Here is a 21,963-nt window from a genome sequence, read left to right as displayed (position 1 = left end):
TATTAAAGACGAGAGGTGTGGTAAGAATTCGAAGTTGGAGAGGGATCAGAACACTGAGGGCCACGCTGTGGGCACTGCAGCAGCAGCCTGTGTCACTCAGTGTTGCACGTCCCCCAGAATTAAGATGTTCTGCAGATAGAGATTACTCCCTACTGCATAGCATAATCCCGGTGGATGCTGCCTTGGGGGTTGGCGTAGGCTGCACCAAACCAGGGCATCACTGGAATGAGACAAGCAGACAAATTAATGCAAGACCATCTAGGTAGATTTCAACATAATGTGACTGAATGTCTGTATACTACTGCTTGTTAGTACAGCAATATTCTTTCTCTCTATTGCTCTTCTTCTCATCAAAAACTTCACTGGGACTTTGGCTATTGCAGAACTACAAACATATGTGAAAGGTTATTTTAGAAGGGTGGATTGCTTTTCTTATCTTCAGAGAAATTATCTTAAATAGCACAAGTTAAACAAAGCTTTTGATCTATAGACATATTGGATATAGAAAATTAGCATATGCATACTTAAGAGCAGGTAGCCTTTAGCATTCTCTGTACTTGTCCTATTTCACATAATGCTTTAAAGCCTAAAGCTGTCTGTTTAAGGTCATCAGGTTATGATGTCTACCAAGAGCAGAGGCAGACAAATAGGGCCAGGTTTGATCAATAATCTTCTGGGTAATTTCTAGCTGAATTTTATTAAAAAGCAAAAGAAACAAACCAAAAAACCTACAATATGTGTGTGTGTGTGTTTGTACTAAGAAGCTCAGGGAGTATAAAAACTTGAGTCTGTAACTATGTCTTGCCTGAAATCTATGTTAGGTTTCTCCTGTTTAACAGCAAATCTGCTTGACAGAGAGTTAAATCCAGCTCCCTAAACTGTTGTTAATAAGGAGATGGGATAAATTCTGGGACTTGGACCTGAGGCATTCAGAGCCAGACTGTCTTGCAGCAGCTCCCTGATTCACTTCAGTCTTTCTGTTGGGACCCTGAATAATCAATCATTCCTTAATTATCTGGCTCAGTATAACCAGAGTCTATAATATCTTAGAAGAATCACATTGCAGTTGGAAATTCTCTTGATTCATCGTTTCCAGTGAAAACCTCATGTGCTTAGACTGCCTTGGTAATTACTTGCTCATTATTAAGGTAGGGCAGAAAGGCCTAAAAGAAGATCTGTGAGCTTAATAAAGTGACTCATTTTTGATTGAAAGGCATGACTGTGTATTGGAGATTGTTATGTGAATGAAAACAGCCCTTTTCATCTCCAATGGCAAAGCAACATCACTGTGAAATTCAATGGTAATCAAATTCAGTCCCACTTTTTATCAACACAAAATTAAATTAAAAAAAAAAAAAAAAGATTAATGAAAATAACCTTTACTTCATTAATGATTGTACCTTAATGCTGAAATCTGAAGCCTGGAACCCTGGGAGTTCTTCAAGTTCTTCAGTTTCTCCTGAACTCTCCAGTGTCGTATATAATAGAACATTCTTGTGGCTGGGATCAGAAAGTGTTTGCTAGATGACAGGAACCCCCAGAATTATGACTTACTGAGAGATTTTAAGGACAAGGTGAAGTGTATGTTGGAAGCATTTGTTTTGCTCCATGTGTAAGGGCATCATCCCAACTGATCAGCACACAGGTAGGACAGGCATCTACAACATATTCATCTGAAATTTAGTGGGTTATTTCTACATTTGGTCTATTTATGTTTGAAATTTCAAGCACCAGTTGTACCTGTGCTTGTGACTGTTAAGGAATATGCAAAATACAGTAACACTGTGAAGTCTTGCTTTCATTGGCAGCTTGATCACTCCCCACTGAGGGCTACCGTGTAGGCGCAGCCTTTTCTGCTGCATGTGTCCTCCTCTGACTTGTATGTCCTGTTCCAGCCTGTTCTAAGCCCAGTGCCTGGTTTATGTCTAAGCTGTCTCTTTCTTGGAACCATAACCCAATCGGCTTCTATAATGGTTTTGTCTAGTGGGGAGACCAGAAGACCCTTCTCTACTTCTCTGACCTTCTTCTACTGTGTGTCCTGGTGTCATTGTGTGCTCTCCCTGGTCACCCCCACAGTCACACTTAGCAGAAAAGGAAACTAACTCAGACTCTGTCAGGGTGACCCCAAGCAAAGTTCTGGTGGGATGGATTCCTCTGCCCCAGTGCCAGAGCTGCCCTGCTTTCCCTGCATTAATTTAATTAAAGGCGGAAGAGATTTCATCCAGCACAGAACAAGAAGAATCCCATTCTAGAAGATAGCTATTATTTTAGCAACTGAGAAATGTGATGCAAACCACTTTGACAGTGACTAAGCAGTGAGCAGCATTATAGTGAATAATTATATACATTGACAGTTCCTCTGGATGCCTCCCACAGTCTGTTGACACCATCTTCCCATTATGAGGACTGAATTAGCGCCAAAAAGCCAACATTCATCCATCTGGATCTGCCAAACTTTGGGAGTGCTGGGTCAGGTGAAAAAGTAATGCACAGTTTTATCACTCAGATTTGAATAACACTGTGGCCTGTGTTTCATCACAGCTGTAATGGTGATTGAAGGAAGGGGAAAAAACAGGAGCTGAGATTTGTAATTCAGTGGCTATAATGAGAATAAGTAATGTTGCTCTAAAAGGTTATTTTAGCCTTTCATGTGTTGCAGACATCAACCTAACCCCCAGCTGACTGTAAGGAAGGTTACGTTTTCCTTTATCTTTCGCATTATTCACTTAAGTAAGTCTTAACTTACTTAAGTTATCCCCCCAAGAATTAATACTCACAGCATATTAATCCATAATAATCAATAAACATAGAGCTGAGTGAAACACAACATGTAATGGAGTTGAGGAGTAAAGTTTTATATTCTCTTATGATGAAGGTCTTGATACTACTGTAACATCTTTATGGTGTTTTTGTTTGATTGAGCTGTATGGGACTGATAAGAAATGACAAAAAGACTCTGAGAGCAAAAAAATCCCATAAAACTTGCTGAGACAATCTAGGTTAACAGGATGGGCTGACCTCTGGGTAGAAACTTGTAGATGCTGTGTTGCAAAACACTGTAGCTTTTACTGCACCAGAACATTAGGAAAGAGAAACAAATTTAGGACACTTGGATTACCTCAGGATCACCATTACCAGAGCACCACTTTGTTCTCTGAGCGCAGCTCAGCCTTCCTCCTGCCCAGTGAGGGCAGTGCATCTGCGCTGCCTGTCAGCTGCCTGTGGAGCCGCATAGGCATGAAGTGTATCATGCTCAGGATCAAGGGATGATACTTGAAAACATCAGTATTTAGAAGGATTTGGATAATATTCTGTAAAAAAAGTTGCTACTTCTAGCACTAGCTGTAAGTACGCTGTCCTTTAATGTGCTACAGAATTATCATTCTCATACCAGATTAAACATCCTTACACACTTGTAATTTTGGGAAGTAAGAATTTTAGAGGGGCTAGGACTTGGAGATTTGCCATCCTGGGCTAAATTTGAACATACTGAGAAGCTGAGGCCACATACATGAAGAATATTAGGCTGCTGAAGCAGAATGAAAAATGGCATGCAAACTTGGTAATGTAGGAGAACCAAGCATGAATAAAACACTGATACAGACAGAAGTAAAACAGTCAGTTGCTGAGGATTTTCAATTTATTCTAACATTTTTTTTGTTCCTCAATCTTTTTTGAGAATGGAGAACTATTGTCCCCATAATCCCTTTTATCAAAGCTGGTGTACAGGAATGAAGCAGATTGGCTTTAGGCTATCTCTTCAGTTTTACTGACAGTTTCGTTTTTTTGCTTCCCACTTTTATGGCGTCAGACTTTGTCCATTTACAATCCAGTAATTACTGGCTATTGAAATACATCAACAAGCTAACATACCCATTGATCTGAGAAGATTCTGAAATGCTGAGGCAGAAGTATATGCAATTGTCTACACGCTACAATTGCAAGCACTGTGATAAGAATCAGATATGACTTCTGTTCACCTTAGAGGATAAAATTGGCAGGTATATCATTTTGTCTTTAACTCTGGCAAAAGGTGCTTATGGAACACTTATTTGGCAGTCTATTCTTTCTAATAAAGTGTCAGATAGTAAGTGTGCATATAAAATTGCTCTTGTTTATTCATGTGGAGAAAGCTAGTATTCATGCTGTCCTGAATTAGCAGGGATGTCCTATGTAAGACACACATAACATTCAGAAGACCTCTAGGGCTGTAATTTGTACTTCAGATAATATCAGGAGTTCCAGGGACAGCAATAAGGATGATCAGAGTCTACAGTCTTAGGTAGAAAGACATAAAGGTTTTGGTTAGCCCGGCAAAGGAAAAGGGTAATATTTTGACAGCTCACATTCCTTATTAGGAATAAACTTTCAACTCTATAAAGAGCTGTGATCAATGGAGAGGATTGCTTGAGGAGCCTCTGTCTTCAGAAGAGGTTAGAATATCTACGGCAACTTTCAAAAATGGGTAACTACAGCTGCTCTTGTCTTGGGTCTAGGGGACAGCCTGTATCATCATCCCCCAGTGTGCCTTCAGACCCTGCTATCAGTTGTTACGGTGCAGTTGTTCCATCCTGAATCACCCTGCTGTAACTGTGGGCATAGTTTTGTAGATTTTCTTGACTGACACAAGACAGTAGCTACTCTCAGCTATTTTTCTACTGAAGATAGTCACTTACAGAGCTGCTGTGTTTGTGCATCCACATCAGTGTGTCAGCTTGGACCAGGACTGCACTTCTAACAATCTCCTGGTCATCCCCACTCTGCTGCTGTTGTCCACACTGCGGACCAGTGTCAGAGCACATGAACTGAATTCCTTCTAGATGAAGCTAAACTGGCTTTGTGCTCCAGCCATGCATCTATTACGTTTGAATGGCAAGTAAATGTTTTGTTGATGGCACCTGAGAAGAGTTAGTCTACAGTAAAGAAACAACTTCCAAAAATTCCAAACCTGAACTTTTGGGTAGACCTGTGCAGTGCCAGGAGTTGGACTTGATGATCCTTATGGGTCCCTTCCAATTTGGGCTATTCTATGACTCTATGAAATTTCTATACATGGCTGTAAGTACCAATCATGCTGCTCTATAGGCTCACTTCAGCTGTTTTACACTGCTTGCTACTGTCAAGCGTAGCCACAGCACCTAATTCTTTGTTCTAGCTTCTTGTATATACCTTCATACATTTTAATGAGCTAGTTTCATGTTTAAATACATTAGCTTATCTGAGACTGATTCTCATTTTGTGTCTCGTCAGAACTATTAAGATCTGCTGGCAGACTTACTGCAGGTTTCTGAATTTCAAAGCTCCAGGATTAGTGTTGGTGTTTTAGCCTTCGAATTTTCTGTCTTCAGAATTCTGTTAGGGAGATGAGAATACGAAGCTTCAAAGCACAATGTGATTCCCTTCTTCTGTAAGGTCTCATCTGTTTTTGTCTCCTTCTCAGGGAGAGGGTGGCTTTTTTTTTTCTTCCTTTTTTAAAAAACAAAACAAACAAACAAACAAACAAACAAAAAAACAAAAAAAAAAAAACAAGAAACAAAAAACAAAAACAAACAAACAAACAAAAACGATTTGTCTTACCTTTTTCAGTTCAGAAAAATTGCTGTTGTATTAGTAGCAATATGTACTTTTAAAGTCAATGCAAATACATAAATATAACAACATCTAATGTCCCTGTAGTACACTACCTATTTACCAAATAATTGTCTTGGGTAAGTATCAGAAAGGCCTAAATTACAGTATGAACATATCCTGCACTTCAGCTGTTGCAGACATGAACGCTTCTATGAAAGTTCTACAAAATTCTGCCCCGAGAAAGTTTTTTTTGTATAATTAATGGACGAATGAAAAAGTAGAAAAGAATAATCTCTCTTTGAGGATCTTTCTTTGGGGTAAAAAGAGAGGCAGTTTGTGCTGCAATGTTAACGTAAAAGGACAGAAGCCTAGACATCTACTTTTCTCTCAGTACATCAGTGCAGATTTTCCTTACTCTATAACATAACTTGAGCCTTCGTCGTTGTGCTTATAATATACAGACTAAAAGAGATGGTTTTCAGGCTTTTAGGTAGCAACATCAACCTAAAGTGAACTTGACATTTTATCCCCTACTCCTAACCCCATTCCACACACATTCCCAAGTTAAAGTTCAAGGTTGAGCTGTTTTGCATGGTATCCACATGCATAGGTTATTTGACACTAAAGCTACAAACACTGAAGCGATGCGTTATCTACCAATTATAGCATCTTATCAGATACTAATCCCATTAGTCTGCCTGGCTTCACTGTTGCGTGGCTTTCTTGGTCCTCTCACGCAAGGCAGGCAGTAATTCACACGTACTGATTCAGCTAGCACTTGCAGGAAAGACAAGCTCTAAAAAATTCTCCTAGAGGAGGATGAGTAAATCACTAAATATCCCAAGAGTAATTTAGATGTTATGATCACTGGTGCAGGCAGTATATAATCACATTTTATTGACAACTCCTAAAGATCGATCTTCCTTTGAATCTGCATAGGGTGAGGCTGAATAGAATACAGCTATAGGGACTAATGCAACATACACTGATGGGACCTGATCTAGCACCAAGTAAGCTGGTTTGGGTAAGGTACTATACGCCTTTTAGCATCGAGGTATGTCTTGGTGTGGAGTCACTGCTATGAATTTATACCATATCCTTAGAGACAATAGTTTGCAGAGAGTCTGGCAGTTTGCTTACATGACTCTTAGCACATCTAAGTGTCAGGTAGTATGTTTTTGGAGGAGAAATTAAAAAGCTGTGTAAGAAATTTTGCAGTAGAAAACATGGAAGTGCAGTTTCTGCATAAACATTAGACCTTAAACTTTTTTTTTTTTTTAAATCATGTTTGATCACTCCAATAATCTCATCAATTCATTTTTGTAAATGCTTCCTTGGACACAGATTTGGGAATTCATCTTTCATCTCAGAGTATTTTATCACAACTTTGTAAATACATGAATACAATACTGGGAAAACACTGACAATCATCTTAAAGGCAGGCTGCTACTAGGTACTATCCAACAACCCACAAAGTGATTCTACTTACTACAATAAATGGAATTTCAAAAGTACTTGGCTAAAATGGGTTTCAACTCTTTAAACATACATTAAAACAAAGTGAATTATTAGGTGCATGTTTTGTGTATTGGTATCAATAATCATTTTATATTCTCTTTCTTGCAGGAGGGGAAGTCACCAAGCCCAGGTTTGCTCAGTATTTCCACGGCAGCCTAGCCAGTCTAACTATCCGCCCAGGCAAAATTGAGAGCCAGAAAGTGATTTCCTGTTTGCAGGCCTGCAAGGAAGGTCTGGATATTAATTCACTTGAGAGTCTTGGCCAAGGAATAAAGGTAAGGGATGAACTGACATCATCTTTGATAAAAATGTAGAGCTGATTTATGAAGTGGAGAGCCCAAGGTAGAGTACACACAGTACAAATGTGCTCCCAAAAGCAATGTAATTTCCCATAAAGTCATGCAAAGAAAAAGGGGAATGGTAGAAGAGCTGTGACATTGCAAAGAAAAATGTTTCTGATATTGCAAAGGTAGACGCACAGAACGTAGGCTGCTGCTGATATTTCACAGTCTGTAAGAATTGCCAGATCATGTTCTCATGCTCATTTTGGTAGTTTTACAGAAACAGACATTGTTTCAAAGAATTACTGAATTTTGAATTGCTTTAAAGCAATGGAAAATGTGAGTAGAGTATCTTTCATCTAGAGGCAGCTCAGAAAGAAGTCCCAATGCAGAAGGACTGAAAAATTCTGAGTGTATTCCAAGAGGAAAACAATGTTATGAGACATGAAAACTGGACAACAAAAAGTCAAGAACTTCAAATTTTACATTTGCTTACAAATATTATCCATCCACGTTATGTATGTGACTATCTTTATTGTAACACTTTTTCTAAGACTGGAGAACAACATGTAGAGGGAAATGCCGTTTCAGTAGACACAGTGGGTGACCAGATTGCTTTGCATTCATAAAGACAACTTCTGTTCTTTTGGATACACTTGTAGAATCTTCAGTATAACTTCTAGAATGCTTACATGAAGTGCATTTTAACTTGTTCTGCACTGATACTTTTATTAGATGACAGGTATTCTTCTGCCCTAAGTGTAAACACACAGTTAAGCTATTTCCTAGTACACAAATGACAATACCATCTTCCAAATGAGTTGATCTTCAGATTCAAATAAGTGGGAAGATACTTTGTATGCAGACTATGTAGTCTGCGAAACAACACAGGATATTTGGTGTTACGTTTTTCAGGGGAGAGGAGGTTGGTGCTACAGCACTTGAGCTAGATTATGCAGTGGAAGGGCCACGTACTACATTTTATTAGCTGAACTTTTTCATTGTACCATTTAGGAGACTGACCTAACACACACTCGATACCTGTCTAGGTGATAAATTACTGTGGTATAGTATAACTGGTGTTTCTGAAAACAAGGGTAAAAATGTAAACTGAAAGTGAAAAGTTATGGGGCTTTATTAGCTCCAGCCTTTACATATACCCCTGAATTATTTCTTTATCTTTATCGTACCTAGGACGTTATTACGAACTTCACATGGTTGCCACTCCTAGAAAAATGACACACTTATGAGTAAAAGCTGTTTTAAAAGGATGATGCATACAATGAGTGGCTAGGGTTTTTAGGAATTTGTATATTAATACCAGTAAGTTCTTTGCTGGGTCTTACTTGAATTAAAGAAGTGCATAATTGGTGCTTGGTATTTAAAAACATCATAATACCTCTCCTATTGTCACATGATGAAATTTGACAGTATTTGAGTAATCTGTTTTTTTCATGGGCTTGGAAAAACCCTTTATACCTCCCCCACTGCTGCTCTAGCACAGGTGATCAGTTTTCTTACTGTACTAGCAATGGGGTGGCAAAAACTAAGATGAGGGATTGTTCCCCTCCCCCCCCCCCCCCCTTTCTGTTTTCCACCAAACTTCAAAACATTTTCATTTTCTTAATATTTCTTTAAAATTACACCATTCTTTAAAGTTGCTTTCATTTCTACCTTCTCAGACAGATCAACAGTCTGTGTAACAGCAGGAGGCAAAAACAAAAGGAGCAGTCAGAGATGGATAATGGTAGGGTTTCTTATTGGGGCTTACAAAAAGAAGCTCAGATGAAAGTGGAACAGTTAGCACCTGACCTTCAACTGAAAATTAATAAAGAGTTTCTCATGACAAAAATAAAATAACTGATCTCACACAGACATGTGTCACAGTTGCACAGCTGATAGTTTCTGTGTGACCATTTACATGGCACTTACCTGATTAAATGTTGGCAAACTGATGCTGGGAGACATTTCTGCTGGACACTTCGGACACATGAAGCTTCACCTTTCAGCCACCTAGGAAAGAGCAATGTAGCTGTAATACAGTTCCTGACACAGCAGTGTTGGGCCTTTTCTGTCTGCAGGCTAACTTTTAGAGATCTGTAACAGCTCTCAGAGACACTGTCTAAACCGTCACTATTTTTAGCCTTTTTTAATGAGAAAGACAAAAATGGCTCAGACTAGGGTTTTCTCCAGTCCCTTTGGCAGCATTCCAGCTGTTCTGGCAGCTGAGCTATTAAGTTAACTAGCTAGCTAGAGTCCCCTTCTGCTAATTTTATTTTGTACTATTGCTAGCTTACAGATGGAAAAGAGAAGTGTATGCAGGCTGTGACTCATGTTAGTCCTCTTTGTTAAAAAATACCCTTCAGTGCATCAGACCTTTCTGCACAAGCTTTCAATCCAGTCCCCAGTGTTCTCAGCAGAGAACCCCATGTTTCATTTTGTTCTTCACAGTTTATTTATTTGCTCTTTTGCTTTTTAACCTCTCATTTTAAGGAAACGTAGAGAGACATTGTCTGTATATTAGAGAATATGCTCATATAATCAATATCCAGCTTTTCAGTGTGAGAGAAGGGTGGATTTATTTGTGTTCTGTGCATTTCTTTATGTTCTGTGCTATCAGTAGTATGGTACAAAATCAAGGGGGCTAATCTGCTTTTCTCTGCAATGCAGATACTTTGCTGAACCAATTAAAAGACAAAAAAAAAAAAAGAAATCAAGATGAATTATGGTGAAGATAAAATCAAACATTTGCTATGCAGATATAGTAGCAAACTTTCTTCATCAGCAAGACTGTTTTATGTTCAGTGCAATGGACAGGGGACAGTCAGGGCTACAAGAACAGCCACCGTCTTTGCAAGGGTTGTTGGCTTAGAGGAGCAGCTGGCTTTGTGCAAGCAGCAGTTACGTCTTATATCATGACACTCTTATTGATCATGAGAAAAAGACAGGAGAATCCCCTTTATTCTGTCTGACATTAATGAAGACCAAAGAGGATAATGTCATAATTGTTTTGTTCATTTGTGTGGAAATATATCTCAGAAAGATAGTCCAGAGTAAAAACAAACAGAAAGCAGGAAAAACATGTTTCTGCATACTACTCTTGTTGAAGTGAATATTTTTATATGAGGAATGTGAACAAAAAAATAACCAGTAATAATAATGATGGCAGTAAAAGTTTTGAACTTTACATTTGCAGAAATAGTATCACCAAAGTTGATAAGACTGGGAAAAATTACAATATCTGGATTAATTTACTATAAAAGTAATTATAACAGTAATTATTAAGATATGAAATAGATGACTGACATGAGACATTTTGGAAGGAACAACATATGGATTCAGCCAACAATAGCCACTAAGATTTTTTTTTCTTAAATCATTAGATTTTAAACTTATGTCTGTGCAACATTACTTTAAAATGTCTTATTTTGTACTCTGTACCTGGTACCTTAAATACTAATTGTATGCATTTCCCCCAGTATCACTTCAACCCTTCCCAGTCAGTCCTCGTCATGGAAGGAGATGACATTGAGAATATAAATCAAGCTCTCCGAAAGGTCTCATACATCAACTCTAGACAGTTTCCTACTGCAGGCGTACGACGTCTCAAAGTCTCATCTACAGTCCAGTAAGTTGTACTTCAGCTAAACTGATTAGATTAGGAATATTTTTAATTATTTTTTTTCTTTGGGGAAGTAAAAAGAATAATTTTGATTAAATTATACTGCCAAATCATTCTTTTATGTTATTGAACAAAAAGTATGAATTTCATTATTTTTAGGTTTATTTGTTTTGTAGTTTCGCATTGCTATTCTTCTTTCAAGAAACTTCTCTTGTGACTGCAGTTTACTTGCATTCTGTTTATAGTCTGGAACACACAGTCTGGACTTGACTGGACAGCATATGCATTTATTGCATTCTTATTTTAATGTTCATTTAAAAAGTTATAGTGTCTTCTGATACACTTACAGCCATGGCTTTTTAAATGAGGCTTATTACTTCTAACAGACTATATGGCTGCAAGAACAGTTACATTCTGAAGTATGCTTGAAATCGTCTTTGTTTATATTCTTATATGGCTGTCATTACCAAGGTACTGGCGTTAAATAGAAATCTGTTTCCTTCCATTGTCGTGCAATAATATTGAAAGATTCTACACTATAATGTTTACAGTTCTGTATAAAGAAAGAACCATCTGCCACTCCTGAGCATCCTAAGGGGTACCTCTCTGTTACAGCAAGTTGTGCAGAGCAGTGAGAGCAGATTTTGAGAGTAAAACGGTTAGTGCTAGGATCCCTCATCCACCCTGTGTACAGTACTAGGTTTAGTTTAGTGTTGTGGGTTGACCACACTTGGAGAGCATCTTCCAATTTAGTCTCACTGGAAGGAGATCAGTTTGCACACTCCAAGGCTGTTCCATGGTATGTGCCAAGATGCTTGCTGTAAGGTAGAGTGTCAGGAGGTCGACTTCAAAAGCACAGTGCTGATTCAAATAGAAATGTTAATGTAGGCCCCTCTAAATACTAGGGAATGCCAGAAATAATTCATGATGGGTCCGATTTAAATGGATAGTTAGGCCCTTTTACTCACTTGTGACAAGATAACCCCATCACGTTCATTAGATATGACTGTAAGAATTGAATATTAGGTTTACTACACTTAGTTGTCATCCTCTAACTATTATTATTTTATCCATGCACTACTTTGTAAAATGTCAGTTAAATATCAAAATACTATTCTCATAGTGACCTTACTAAAGATCAAGTTTGTCATGATGCTAATTGTTATGCTATCCCTACATAAATTCAGTAGTTGTGAATGTGGGAGGGGATGAGAGGAATAGAGCTGTTACTGTCACTGCTAGCCTGTGTGTGTGGTCATACAGATGCATGTCCTTATGTGTGGCATTGTCAAAATATGGAACAAACTGAAGTGAGAAAATAAAAAAGAATCAGATGCATCAAGTGGGCTTTGGACAGTGGAAGTGTCACACACCTTTGATATGTAATGTGTTACATGCAGTTAATGAATAATGTATTTTTCAGATGTTTTGGTGAAGATATCTGCATTAGTATCCCAGATATCGATGCGTATGTAATGGTGTTTCAGGCCAATGAGCCCAAGATTACAATAAGTGGGATGGACCACTTTGCTAGACCAGCTGCACAATTTGAAAGTGAAAGAGGTGTTACTCTGTTACCTGACATAAGGATTGTCAGCACAGTCACTAAAATGGAGCATCCAGTGGACTTAAAAGAAAATGATGGAGGTTTGTGGATTCATTTTAAATGTTATTATTTACTGTGTAATATAACCCCTCCTTTTTTGAAAAAGTAGTGCAAAAAAGTACCACAAAGTCTTTTCAGACAAATTAAGTTATTCCATGTTAGGCAACATTAACACTGTACTGAAGACATTCACTTAGATTTAAAAGTGAATAAATCCCTATTTGCTTGATAGATCAAGGTGTGCTTCAAAAAGGTCAGCTTTCCCATTTAGTGTCACGTACTTTGGACTACTTTGTTTCTGCTCTTCTGTACATACTCTGCTTAATAATGTGTTTTTATTAGATTTTGTGATAGAATTTTATTAATTGTACTAATACAGAGCAAAGCAGCAATTGACTATGGTTGTTGTTTTAGTCTGTTCTTACGTTTCCAGACCTTCTGCTGACTTTTGGGTGATACTTAAGTAATGTAGTCATCTTGTGCCTCAGTTTCCCACCTATATAATGGAAATGTAATTACTTGCAAAGATGTTGTGATGACAATTTATTCTAATAGTTGAAGATTGTGTGTAGTATTATTTGACACTAGGTGAATACTCAAATATATAAATAAGGTTTATCTGTCTAAAGGAATTGTTCTTTTGGATGTTTCTGTGCAAAGTAAATGAAAAGCTTAGTAATCTGAGGCATCATTCTAAACAGTATTTCTTGGACTAGTATAAGGAGCTACTAGATATACATCTCTTGAAAAGATAAAATCATTAATGATGTGCAAGTGAAGGGGCATGGATTCCCTGAAGGTATTCTCTGTAATAATGCTGCTTATCGCTTGCCTTAAAATACATCTGTCCTCTGAAGGCTGGAAAGTGCATTATATCACAATATCAACTGCATACAATTAAGGTATATAAAATTAGTTCTTTTGTAGAAAAGAGCGATCATTGTCCTTCACTTTAGAGGCACTGCATTTATGATGCTCTATGTCCTTAAATATTATGACAGCTCCAAAACTGCTCAGTGAATTAGGAGCTACTGCCCTTCAGTATAGTTTTTAAATCTTGTATATCACAATTTTTCCTAATAAATTTTTTGCTATAATTACTGTTGCAATTACCTTGCAATCTAAAAAGCCCGAGTCTCACATTCAGATGGAACATAGCAGCATTTCTTAAACTACTGTTTAATTGCCTAGAAGTCAGGTACCTCCTAATGTGCCACCTCTTGTTTATATCCACTACGAGTAGTTAAAATGGACAGATAATAATTGGTTAGGGGAGTAATTGTGTTTTGCAAAAGATTATTGAATTCTGCTTCTCCATTCCTGCATTATACAGCTTGACCTATTTTTCTCAGCCCCGATATTATCTGACAGACCAAAGTACAAAACAAAGACAGCCATAAATCTTCACCTGTATCTAGCTGTGCCTATTTTTCCACTTACTGGGAAGTTACATAACTTGATCATTATAACCGTAGGAGAGATGCACATGACATGGCAAGGCTGAGGAGGCTGATTTAGTCACCATGTATTCCCCAGTCGCAGGACAAGTTAGGTTTGTTGCTCATCAAAAGCAGAGCAGGCAGTTGCCACAGGCAGCAGCATGACTATGGCTCTGAGGCCTTCTTTACCTGCAGGGGACCCCTGCAATGCCAAAGTGTTGCTGCTTGTCCTGCCTCAGCAGAGAAATCAGTATGACCTGCCAGCAGCCAGAAGTGCCATCCCTTCCTTTCCTGTTTGCCCAGTGGTAGCAGGAGCAGCAAAGCTGCTCTGCAACCCAGCTCTTGCCTGTCATAACGTCTCAAGAAATAGTCCAACTCATCAGGCTTAGCAATATTCAGATTTGCCTATCCTGCAAATTTGAGATGGCTCTGCATTTTTGGCATAAGTTAAAGCTGTTTTCAGCTGTACCTAGATTTCAGATATCCAAATTCATTGTACCAGGAGTTGGGAATCCAGGGCCTAAGACTTCTCTGGCTATGCGTTGCTTCCCCATACCCTCCCCCAAAATGAAAGTCACAAAATGGGTGTTAATTTCCAAGACTGCAGTCTCTGTGCCTATGGTATCCTCAGAGAGCTTGGTTAAACAGTCTTGTCAGACCCTTTGGGCTACATTTACCACAGAATAAAAATAATAAATTGATATTGTACTTTTCTTTTGGGCAGACTTTTTTTTTTTTTTTTTAAAGTCATACTTACTGAAGTAGTCATTGCAGAACTCAAGTTCACTAAGTCACACCACACAGGCTCTTGCAATTTATGATAATACCATGTTCTTGGATTGATGGCATAGTGTTCTTGCTACAGTGCAAATTCTTTATGGGTCATAGAATAACTGAGCAAGTCGTCAAAACATTGATGTATTTGTGACATATTTTTTCAGTCCAACTTTCCTTGAAAAAAAAAAAAAAAAAGAAGAAGGAATGTATAGTACCAATCTGGGATCAATACTGTACCGAAAAATCAGAATTGTTAACATGAATTTATTTCCAGGGTCAAATACCAGTTTTCTGCTTACGGTACGGTTCTTGAATGCCTTTTATTATGAGAGCAATTTATCTTTTATCTCAGTATTTATTTGTAGGCCTTCATCATGACAGCATTTCAACAGTCACAACACTTCTCTTTTGATTTGCTTCAAGTACACTGTTTTTAATTTGAGTAAAGAAAATTCAGCCATCTTTGCAAAAACTGAAAGCCCCAATGCAAAGCACATAAAATGAATGAGCTGTTCTGGGATTCTGTGAGCATTTCTCTTAGTTTCTTCGTTTCCTTTTTTTTTTTCTTTTTTTTTTTTTTTTCTTGGTATATGCTATGTGTTCACAGCCAAGAAGCCAGTGGAATTAGAGGAAGTGCTCCACAACTTGGATTTCTGTGATATTTTGGTCAGTGGTGCAGAACTAGATCCTGAACAAGAGTGTTTAGAACTAGATCATGTGGCGCTTCAAGGAAAACATCTAGATGCTACAAATTCCACAGCAGGATATTCGATCTATGGTATGTTCATGGACTTTGCCTTCCCTTATTTCTTCCCACCACAGGTAAATCTTTGGAATGAGAGGACTAATCTGAAAGAAAGCTGAGGTGTGCTACCTTTAAAATACTCCAGGAAAGATTGTGTCTCAAAAAGCATAGTTACTTCTTGCTCTCTGGGTCTGGTGTGTTTATCCATTGTCCTCCATGAATACAGCACAGCTTTGCCTAATCTCTTCACTCCTCCTGTTACTCCCCTAAAAAGAAAAACAGAAGAAAAAAAAAAAAAAAAAAGAAAAAAAAAAAAGTATGAGGGTTCTGGCGTACCATAACAGTGGAATGTATGGATAAGGGAATTCCTCAGTGCTCCTCCACTCAGTGCTGGTAACTCACTGGACTTTTATTTATTTATTTATTTCAGGTATTTAGTAATTTATTCTAATTCTTTATGGATACATTTGTTCTTCTCCATTATGGACCTACATTCTTTTCCAAAAGCAGTTTCGCTGTTAGGGAATATTTGATTCACTGCCATTTTCAGACCATTTTGTATTTTTTGTGGCTTTTTGATTTCTCCTGTACTGCACAGAGCATTTGTTGCACAGCATTTTGTGAATATTTCTTCACTGCCACCATTTCAGGTGTGGACTCCATGCACAACTATGAGCTGGTTCTTCGGCAGATTCGATATCGTAACTGGTACACTTCTGCCACCTTTGACAGAAAGTTCAGAGTCAAGTGCTCTGAGCTAAATGGGCGTTATACCAGCAATGAATTCAACTTGGAGGTAAGCAATAACTGAGTTAAGCCTTTCTTTTCTATCTCTGTGGCTGAGCACTAGCCTCATCGTCAATGACACTGACGTTTCTCTAAAATCTGTAGAATGAGTGACATGTTCTGTTATCAATAATCACATAGAGGAAACATTTTAAGTTCTGTACAAAGAGGACGTTGACATTTGTCAGCACTCCTCAGTGTGGGTTTGTCTAGTTAGCTGCATATTTGAGAAGAAGATGATGCGTCTCTTGAAATCCACTAAGAGAGAATTACTTGTTCTCAATTGGAATGGAGGATAAGGTCATCATCATTGGTTCTCCATAACCTAACTGTCACATGAAATCTCCTACAGGTGTTTTTTTGTTTGGGGTGGGGGTGTTTGTTTTGAAGATATGTACACCTGCTTGGAAGTAAATCATCACAGCCTCATAATTTTTCTTACATTAGTTATTTTTTAACTTAACCCATTACACTTGTCTTTCCTGAAGTATTCACCCTTTTCATTTTTGCCAAGCACTACCTCCTTATAATTAGCTTTATAATTTGTTCTTCATTAGATGGAGATTATTCCTGGTAACTTACATGATTTCAGGTTCCTTTGAGAAGGAAAGTCAATATACAGGTAATGAATGCTTAGGATAGACTTCGTCGTTCGTACTACCTAGACATGGTCAGTTGCCAAAGGAAAATTTGACTAGCACTTTTGAGCTTATTTTTTGCTGATACTAAGTCCAGTGCGTCACAATGGCTCCAGTGACAGAGAGTTGCTGCTGATGCATCTTAGCAGGAATCATGTACCTAGCCTGAATAAATCTGTTACCTAGCCTGTAACCCAGGTACCAAGCAACCTAAAATTTAACAATTGGTTTTGAAGGTCTGTGCATACTTAAGTCCTATTGAAATCTCTTCTTACTTTAGCATTCTGCAGCCCTGACGATGACTTCAGGGTTTGTGCTTATAATGTAACAATGAGTAGGACAGAGGAGAATGGACGGTACCTTCAAAGAAGGTTACTCTCTGAAAGTAGGGACGCAGGAATAGCTGAAACCTCTTTTAGTTCTGTCTTTGGTTTTAATCTCAACAGGTTTGATATATTGTCTGTCAGTATCCTTAGTGACAAATCTCCCACTAACTTTCAGGGAACATCTAAAAGGTGATCAACACAGACAAAAACAAACAAACAAAAAAAAAACCAACTACTTATCCATACAGGAAAATCAAAAAAGAGATTCCTTTTCCGCGCCACTTCAAAGTCTCCAACTGAAGGACCACTAATGCTAGAAATCAGAAATATGCTAACCTGAGTATTTTTCTCTGGTTTAAAAGAATAAATTTGACCTTTAAGGGATATATAATAATGTTCCTATCTGCTGATGAATCTCTTAGTACAATATAATTTATTATGGAGCCAGCTGTCTTGGAATACAGAGCTCTTCCTTTTAGTATCTGATCACTTATTCTTCACTTGTGCCAGGTTAATATTCTACACAGCTCAAACTCCAACTTTATGGATCATGTAAACCATATGATAGTACAGCCGCAGTTTCTCCAGTCTGTCCACCATCCAGAGGGAAGCATAAGTACTGTTCACAACTCAGGTATGTGATGCCTTTTCAGTCTGCTCATAATGATGCTGGTACATCAGTATTTCCCTTGTGATTCAAACTAGTCAACAAATTAAGCTCTGAAGTCCATAGTTACACTTTGTGAAACCTCACCCTGATTATTGCACAGCTATGACAGATGGCAACATTGAAGTCTCTCCTCCTAAGGAGGTGCTTTGGAATTAAAAACTGTTTTCCATTTTTAAGTCTACGTTAAAGGTTATGTAGTCTGACCCACCTAGTTAACAAAGTGTCTTGTTTCTAGTATTGAATGGTATGACAGGTAACATTTATGCTTATATTGTCCTTATACATCTGTATTTCTATGGCATATTAATTTTTGTCCATCTGTTCCTAGGCAAATAGAAGTAATTTATATATAAATATAAGTATAAATATAACTAAATATACATATATATAAGCAATAACTGGTGCAGTGCTTCTGCTAGCTGCTGTCCAGGCCTTGGTCTGGAGCTCTATGCAGAATTGCTCCTAGGCATGCACAGGGAGCATTAGTATACACTAAATACAGAATTTGAACTGAATTTTTGGGCTGTCTAAGTTAAAATATCTGCCCTACCTTTTCAGTGAAGTTAAACCCAGGCCAAAGCTATCTGTTTCAATGCTGGATTCTGACATACTTTTAGCTTAATGATACATGTGTAAGGAAGTAAAGCTGATGTAAAGGGCAGGTAATCATAAGTACTTACAGATAGTTATGGTTAGAAAATTACTGATTTTTTCTGTAAACTTGTATGGATATTCTGCTATTGCAAAATGAATTTTGCAAACTAGTTCTTTTTTTACTTGTTTTGATTTCAGCATTCCTACAGGCAAGGCACCAAAATGGGGTACAGAATTACTGTAGCTCCTGGAACTTCAGTGCCTAGGTAGCAAAGGTACATAAAAGTGGCAGCACTTCTCCACTAACACATACAGTTATGAAGCTGATAACATAAGAATAGTTCAGAGAGATGCCTTCCTGTGTCTAGCTGAAGACACAGGCTTCTCAGAATGCAACAGAACAGTGAGGAAAAATATCTTGAATCCTCAAGAGTCTCCCAGCAAGGCTGTAATGCATGGAAACAGAGTGGCAATGCTTTATTTTAGTTTGGGGGGATTGAAGTGTCTTGAAGTGATTGAAGTGATTGAAACCTTCTAAAATAAAAACTTGGAGATACACTTTTTCTCACAAGTGATGTTAATGCTTCAGTTACCTATAATCAGAAGGAGACAACGTAGAGTTAATTGACCCCAACTGCAAAGACACTTGTTCTGAAACTAACTGATACTGAACTGATTGACTGCTTGTCATCTATAATGAAGTGGCTCAAAAAGTAAACATTAGGCATGATCACTTTTTAGTAAAGGTTTGTAATACTCATTAGTAGGTGTCTGCAAATGCTGTTCATGTATGCTATCCCCTAGGAGGTGGGCATATGTCACTACTTTCTGTAGTCCTAAGCAGATGTCAGAAAGATGGACAGAGTCTCAAGCCAAAGGAACAGGTGCTGAGAAGGAAAAAAAAATAGACAATGTGTTTAGTGTTTTGCAGGCAATTTGGTCCATAGATATAAGCCTATTGCTTTTCCACTTTTTGTTCCAGTTGTTCCAAGTGTGGCTACTGTTGTTATTGTGATCTGTGTGAGCATACTTATTGTCATCATAGCCTTGGGGATCTATAGAATTCGGACAGCTCATCAGCACAGCTCTACAGACAATGAAGGAAGTAAAGAAAATGAAATGGATTGGGATGATTCTGCTCTGACTATTACTGTCAACCCCATGGAGGTACATCACTGAAGCATATTATTATATTATGATAATACCAGGAGATACTGTCTGGACCGGTAGCTTGCTTAGCAGTAAGTTTAAAGCCTACTTCAGAGGACATTTATTTAGGCTTGGCAGAATAGTTGTGTGTACACACACTGAGGATCCCAGCTTAGTTTTGAACTCTGCACACCATGGTAATATTTGTTTTCATAAGTAATTGCTAAATAGGATTGTGCAGAATTCCTGGGTACACCACCACTTCGCCATCCACCTTTGCACACCAGGCACCCAAGATGATGGAGTTAAATTGTTTTTAACCTTTTTAACTGTAAACACTAATACACTTAAAGAAGGAGAAATGATCATCAAGTCAAAGAAACTGACACTGACGGGTTAAATTTTGGCAGCTTGACTGCCAAAGGTATCCCTTTTGATTATTAAGTGATTATTATTATTGTAAGTGATTATTATTATATTATTATTATTATTATAAGTGATTGTTAAGTGATTATTATTATTATTAAGTGATTATTATCACTTGACTGCCAAAGGTATCACTTATTAATATTCCATTCCTGTTACAATAGGTTTTGAGTATTTGCTACTGAATGGTATTCATTTGATGTCTAATACCCACAAATGGTGGAAAACAGATTTTCCCAGCATGCAAACATTTCTAAATGATATGGAGTAAGGGTTCACATTCTTGTAGCCACTGGCTAGCAAGAATAGCTCTTTTCTTCTACTGTCTCTTCCATTTCTTTGAATATGTTATAGAAATATGAAAAGCCTCACCAGGCAGAAGAGGAGAGTGAGGAGGAAGAAGACATAGAAGATGAAGAGGAAGACACGACCAGTGCTGAATCCGATGAAAGTGAAGAGGAGGAGGAGGAGGAAGAGGAAGAAGTGATTGTTCAAAAGGGAGACAAACAGAATGCCACCAGGCAAGAGCAGTTGGAGTGGGATGATTCAACACTGCCATACTAACGTACATACTCTGGCCACATTGCTCCTTTTGTAACCACCAATACAATGCTTTTCAGAGTCTATGAATTCATTGACAGGATTTGAACTTCTGCTTGCCTATAACTGTTGTTTTGCCTAAAATGATGTTGTAGTAATTGGTGATAGAACTGACCCTTTTCCTACAAAGCTTGGAGAACGCATGGTGCAAAAATACTGGCATCACCAGTAATAGAGTAATCTAGAGTCTGATCTGTTAGCAAGTATAGGCTTCAATTTCTTGTTTCTGTATCACAGGCCTCTGACAAAAGTCCTGTCACTCAATCCATAGCGGTTTTTGCCTTTGCTATTTTTTTCATACAGGAGAGATTTCAGCTTGTTATGAAGATTTATCTATATGGGTCCAAATAACACAGCAGCCATTTGGCTTCACACTTTTACAGGTGTAAAAATATAATTCTATTTCAAATTAGGACAGTTTTAGTGCTACAGGTGACAGAGACTGTATTCCATTTGTCGTCTCTTCCTGCCGTCTTGGATATTAACTGTCTTCTACAAGGGAATATTTAGGACTTGACCTGGGATGCATGTGCGCCTATGTAAAAATGGACAGTGTATTTTTCAGGAATGCTGTCAGAACCCTGAAGACAGGGACTTTATCCAATTTGCCCATAGAGGCTTAAGAAAGTTTAAAAAAAAAAAAAAAAAATCAACAAACCAGCAACAAGGGGATGCTGAAGGTTACAAAAAATAAAATAAACCATTGTATATCCACAAATTAATATGATCTTACAGAAACTGTAAATTCTAATGGAATTGATATACTGAAAACCTGTAGAGTTGCTCATTAGTTATGGATTGAACAATTTGCAGCAAATCAATACTTTAACTGTCTGTCTTGTAAAATCATTAGCTTGCTGCAGTATCTTACTGAAGTAGAGGAAAATAAGTGACCCCATTATTCCACAGGTATGTACAGTTGGGATTTAAACAATGATTTTTACATGAAGAAAAAGTTCCCTTTTGCTTTATTGAATGCCAGCTGGAATTCCTGTATGGCTTCATTCTGTAAAACATTATGCCCTGTTTCTTCTGTACACTTACCACCCATGAGTGGCACAAGAGAAACATACATCTGTCAGCCCTCTTGTGCTCATAATTCGCCTGCATTTCTTCTTCCTGAAGCCATTTTTGTTGACAAAAGGTTTTATAGAGTAGAACAAGAACAAATAAAACCTACCTGGAACCAAAAGAAGAGAAGAGAAAAAAAAAATC

At 37.9% G+C, this 21,963-nt stretch overlaps 1 protein-coding gene across 1 annotated transcript in view; it reads left to right on the top strand.

Moving 5' to 3' along the window:
• Nucleotides 1–20,712, top strand: part of CLSTN2 (calsyntenin 2) — a gene marked incomplete at its 3' end in the record, with an annotated part of 79,168 nt that extends 58,456 nt beyond the window's left edge. Inside the window, exons 8-15 of the mRNA XM_084292331.1 lie at nucleotides 7,198–7,364; nucleotides 10,850–10,998; nucleotides 12,416–12,639; nucleotides 15,422–15,592; nucleotides 16,210–16,355; nucleotides 17,820–17,943; nucleotides 19,556–19,740; nucleotides 20,503–20,712. Of these exons, the coding sequence (XP_084148457.1) occupies nucleotides 7,198–7,364; nucleotides 10,850–10,998; nucleotides 12,416–12,639; nucleotides 15,422–15,592; nucleotides 16,210–16,355; nucleotides 17,820–17,943; nucleotides 19,556–19,740; nucleotides 20,503–20,712 (1,376 nt within the window). The remainder of the gene's footprint in view (nucleotides 1–7,197; nucleotides 7,365–10,849; nucleotides 10,999–12,415; nucleotides 12,640–15,421; nucleotides 15,593–16,209; nucleotides 16,356–17,819; nucleotides 17,944–19,555; nucleotides 19,741–20,502) is intronic.
• Nucleotides 20,713–21,963: the final 1,251 nt, after the last annotated feature.

Source organism: Netta rufina, assembly GCF_964035555.1.
Source record: "Netta rufina genome assembly, chromosome: 9".
Taxonomy (NCBI): Eukaryota; Metazoa; Chordata; class Aves; order Anseriformes; family Anatidae; genus Netta; species Netta rufina.
This window is presented reverse-complemented; position numbering and strand designations above follow the sequence as displayed.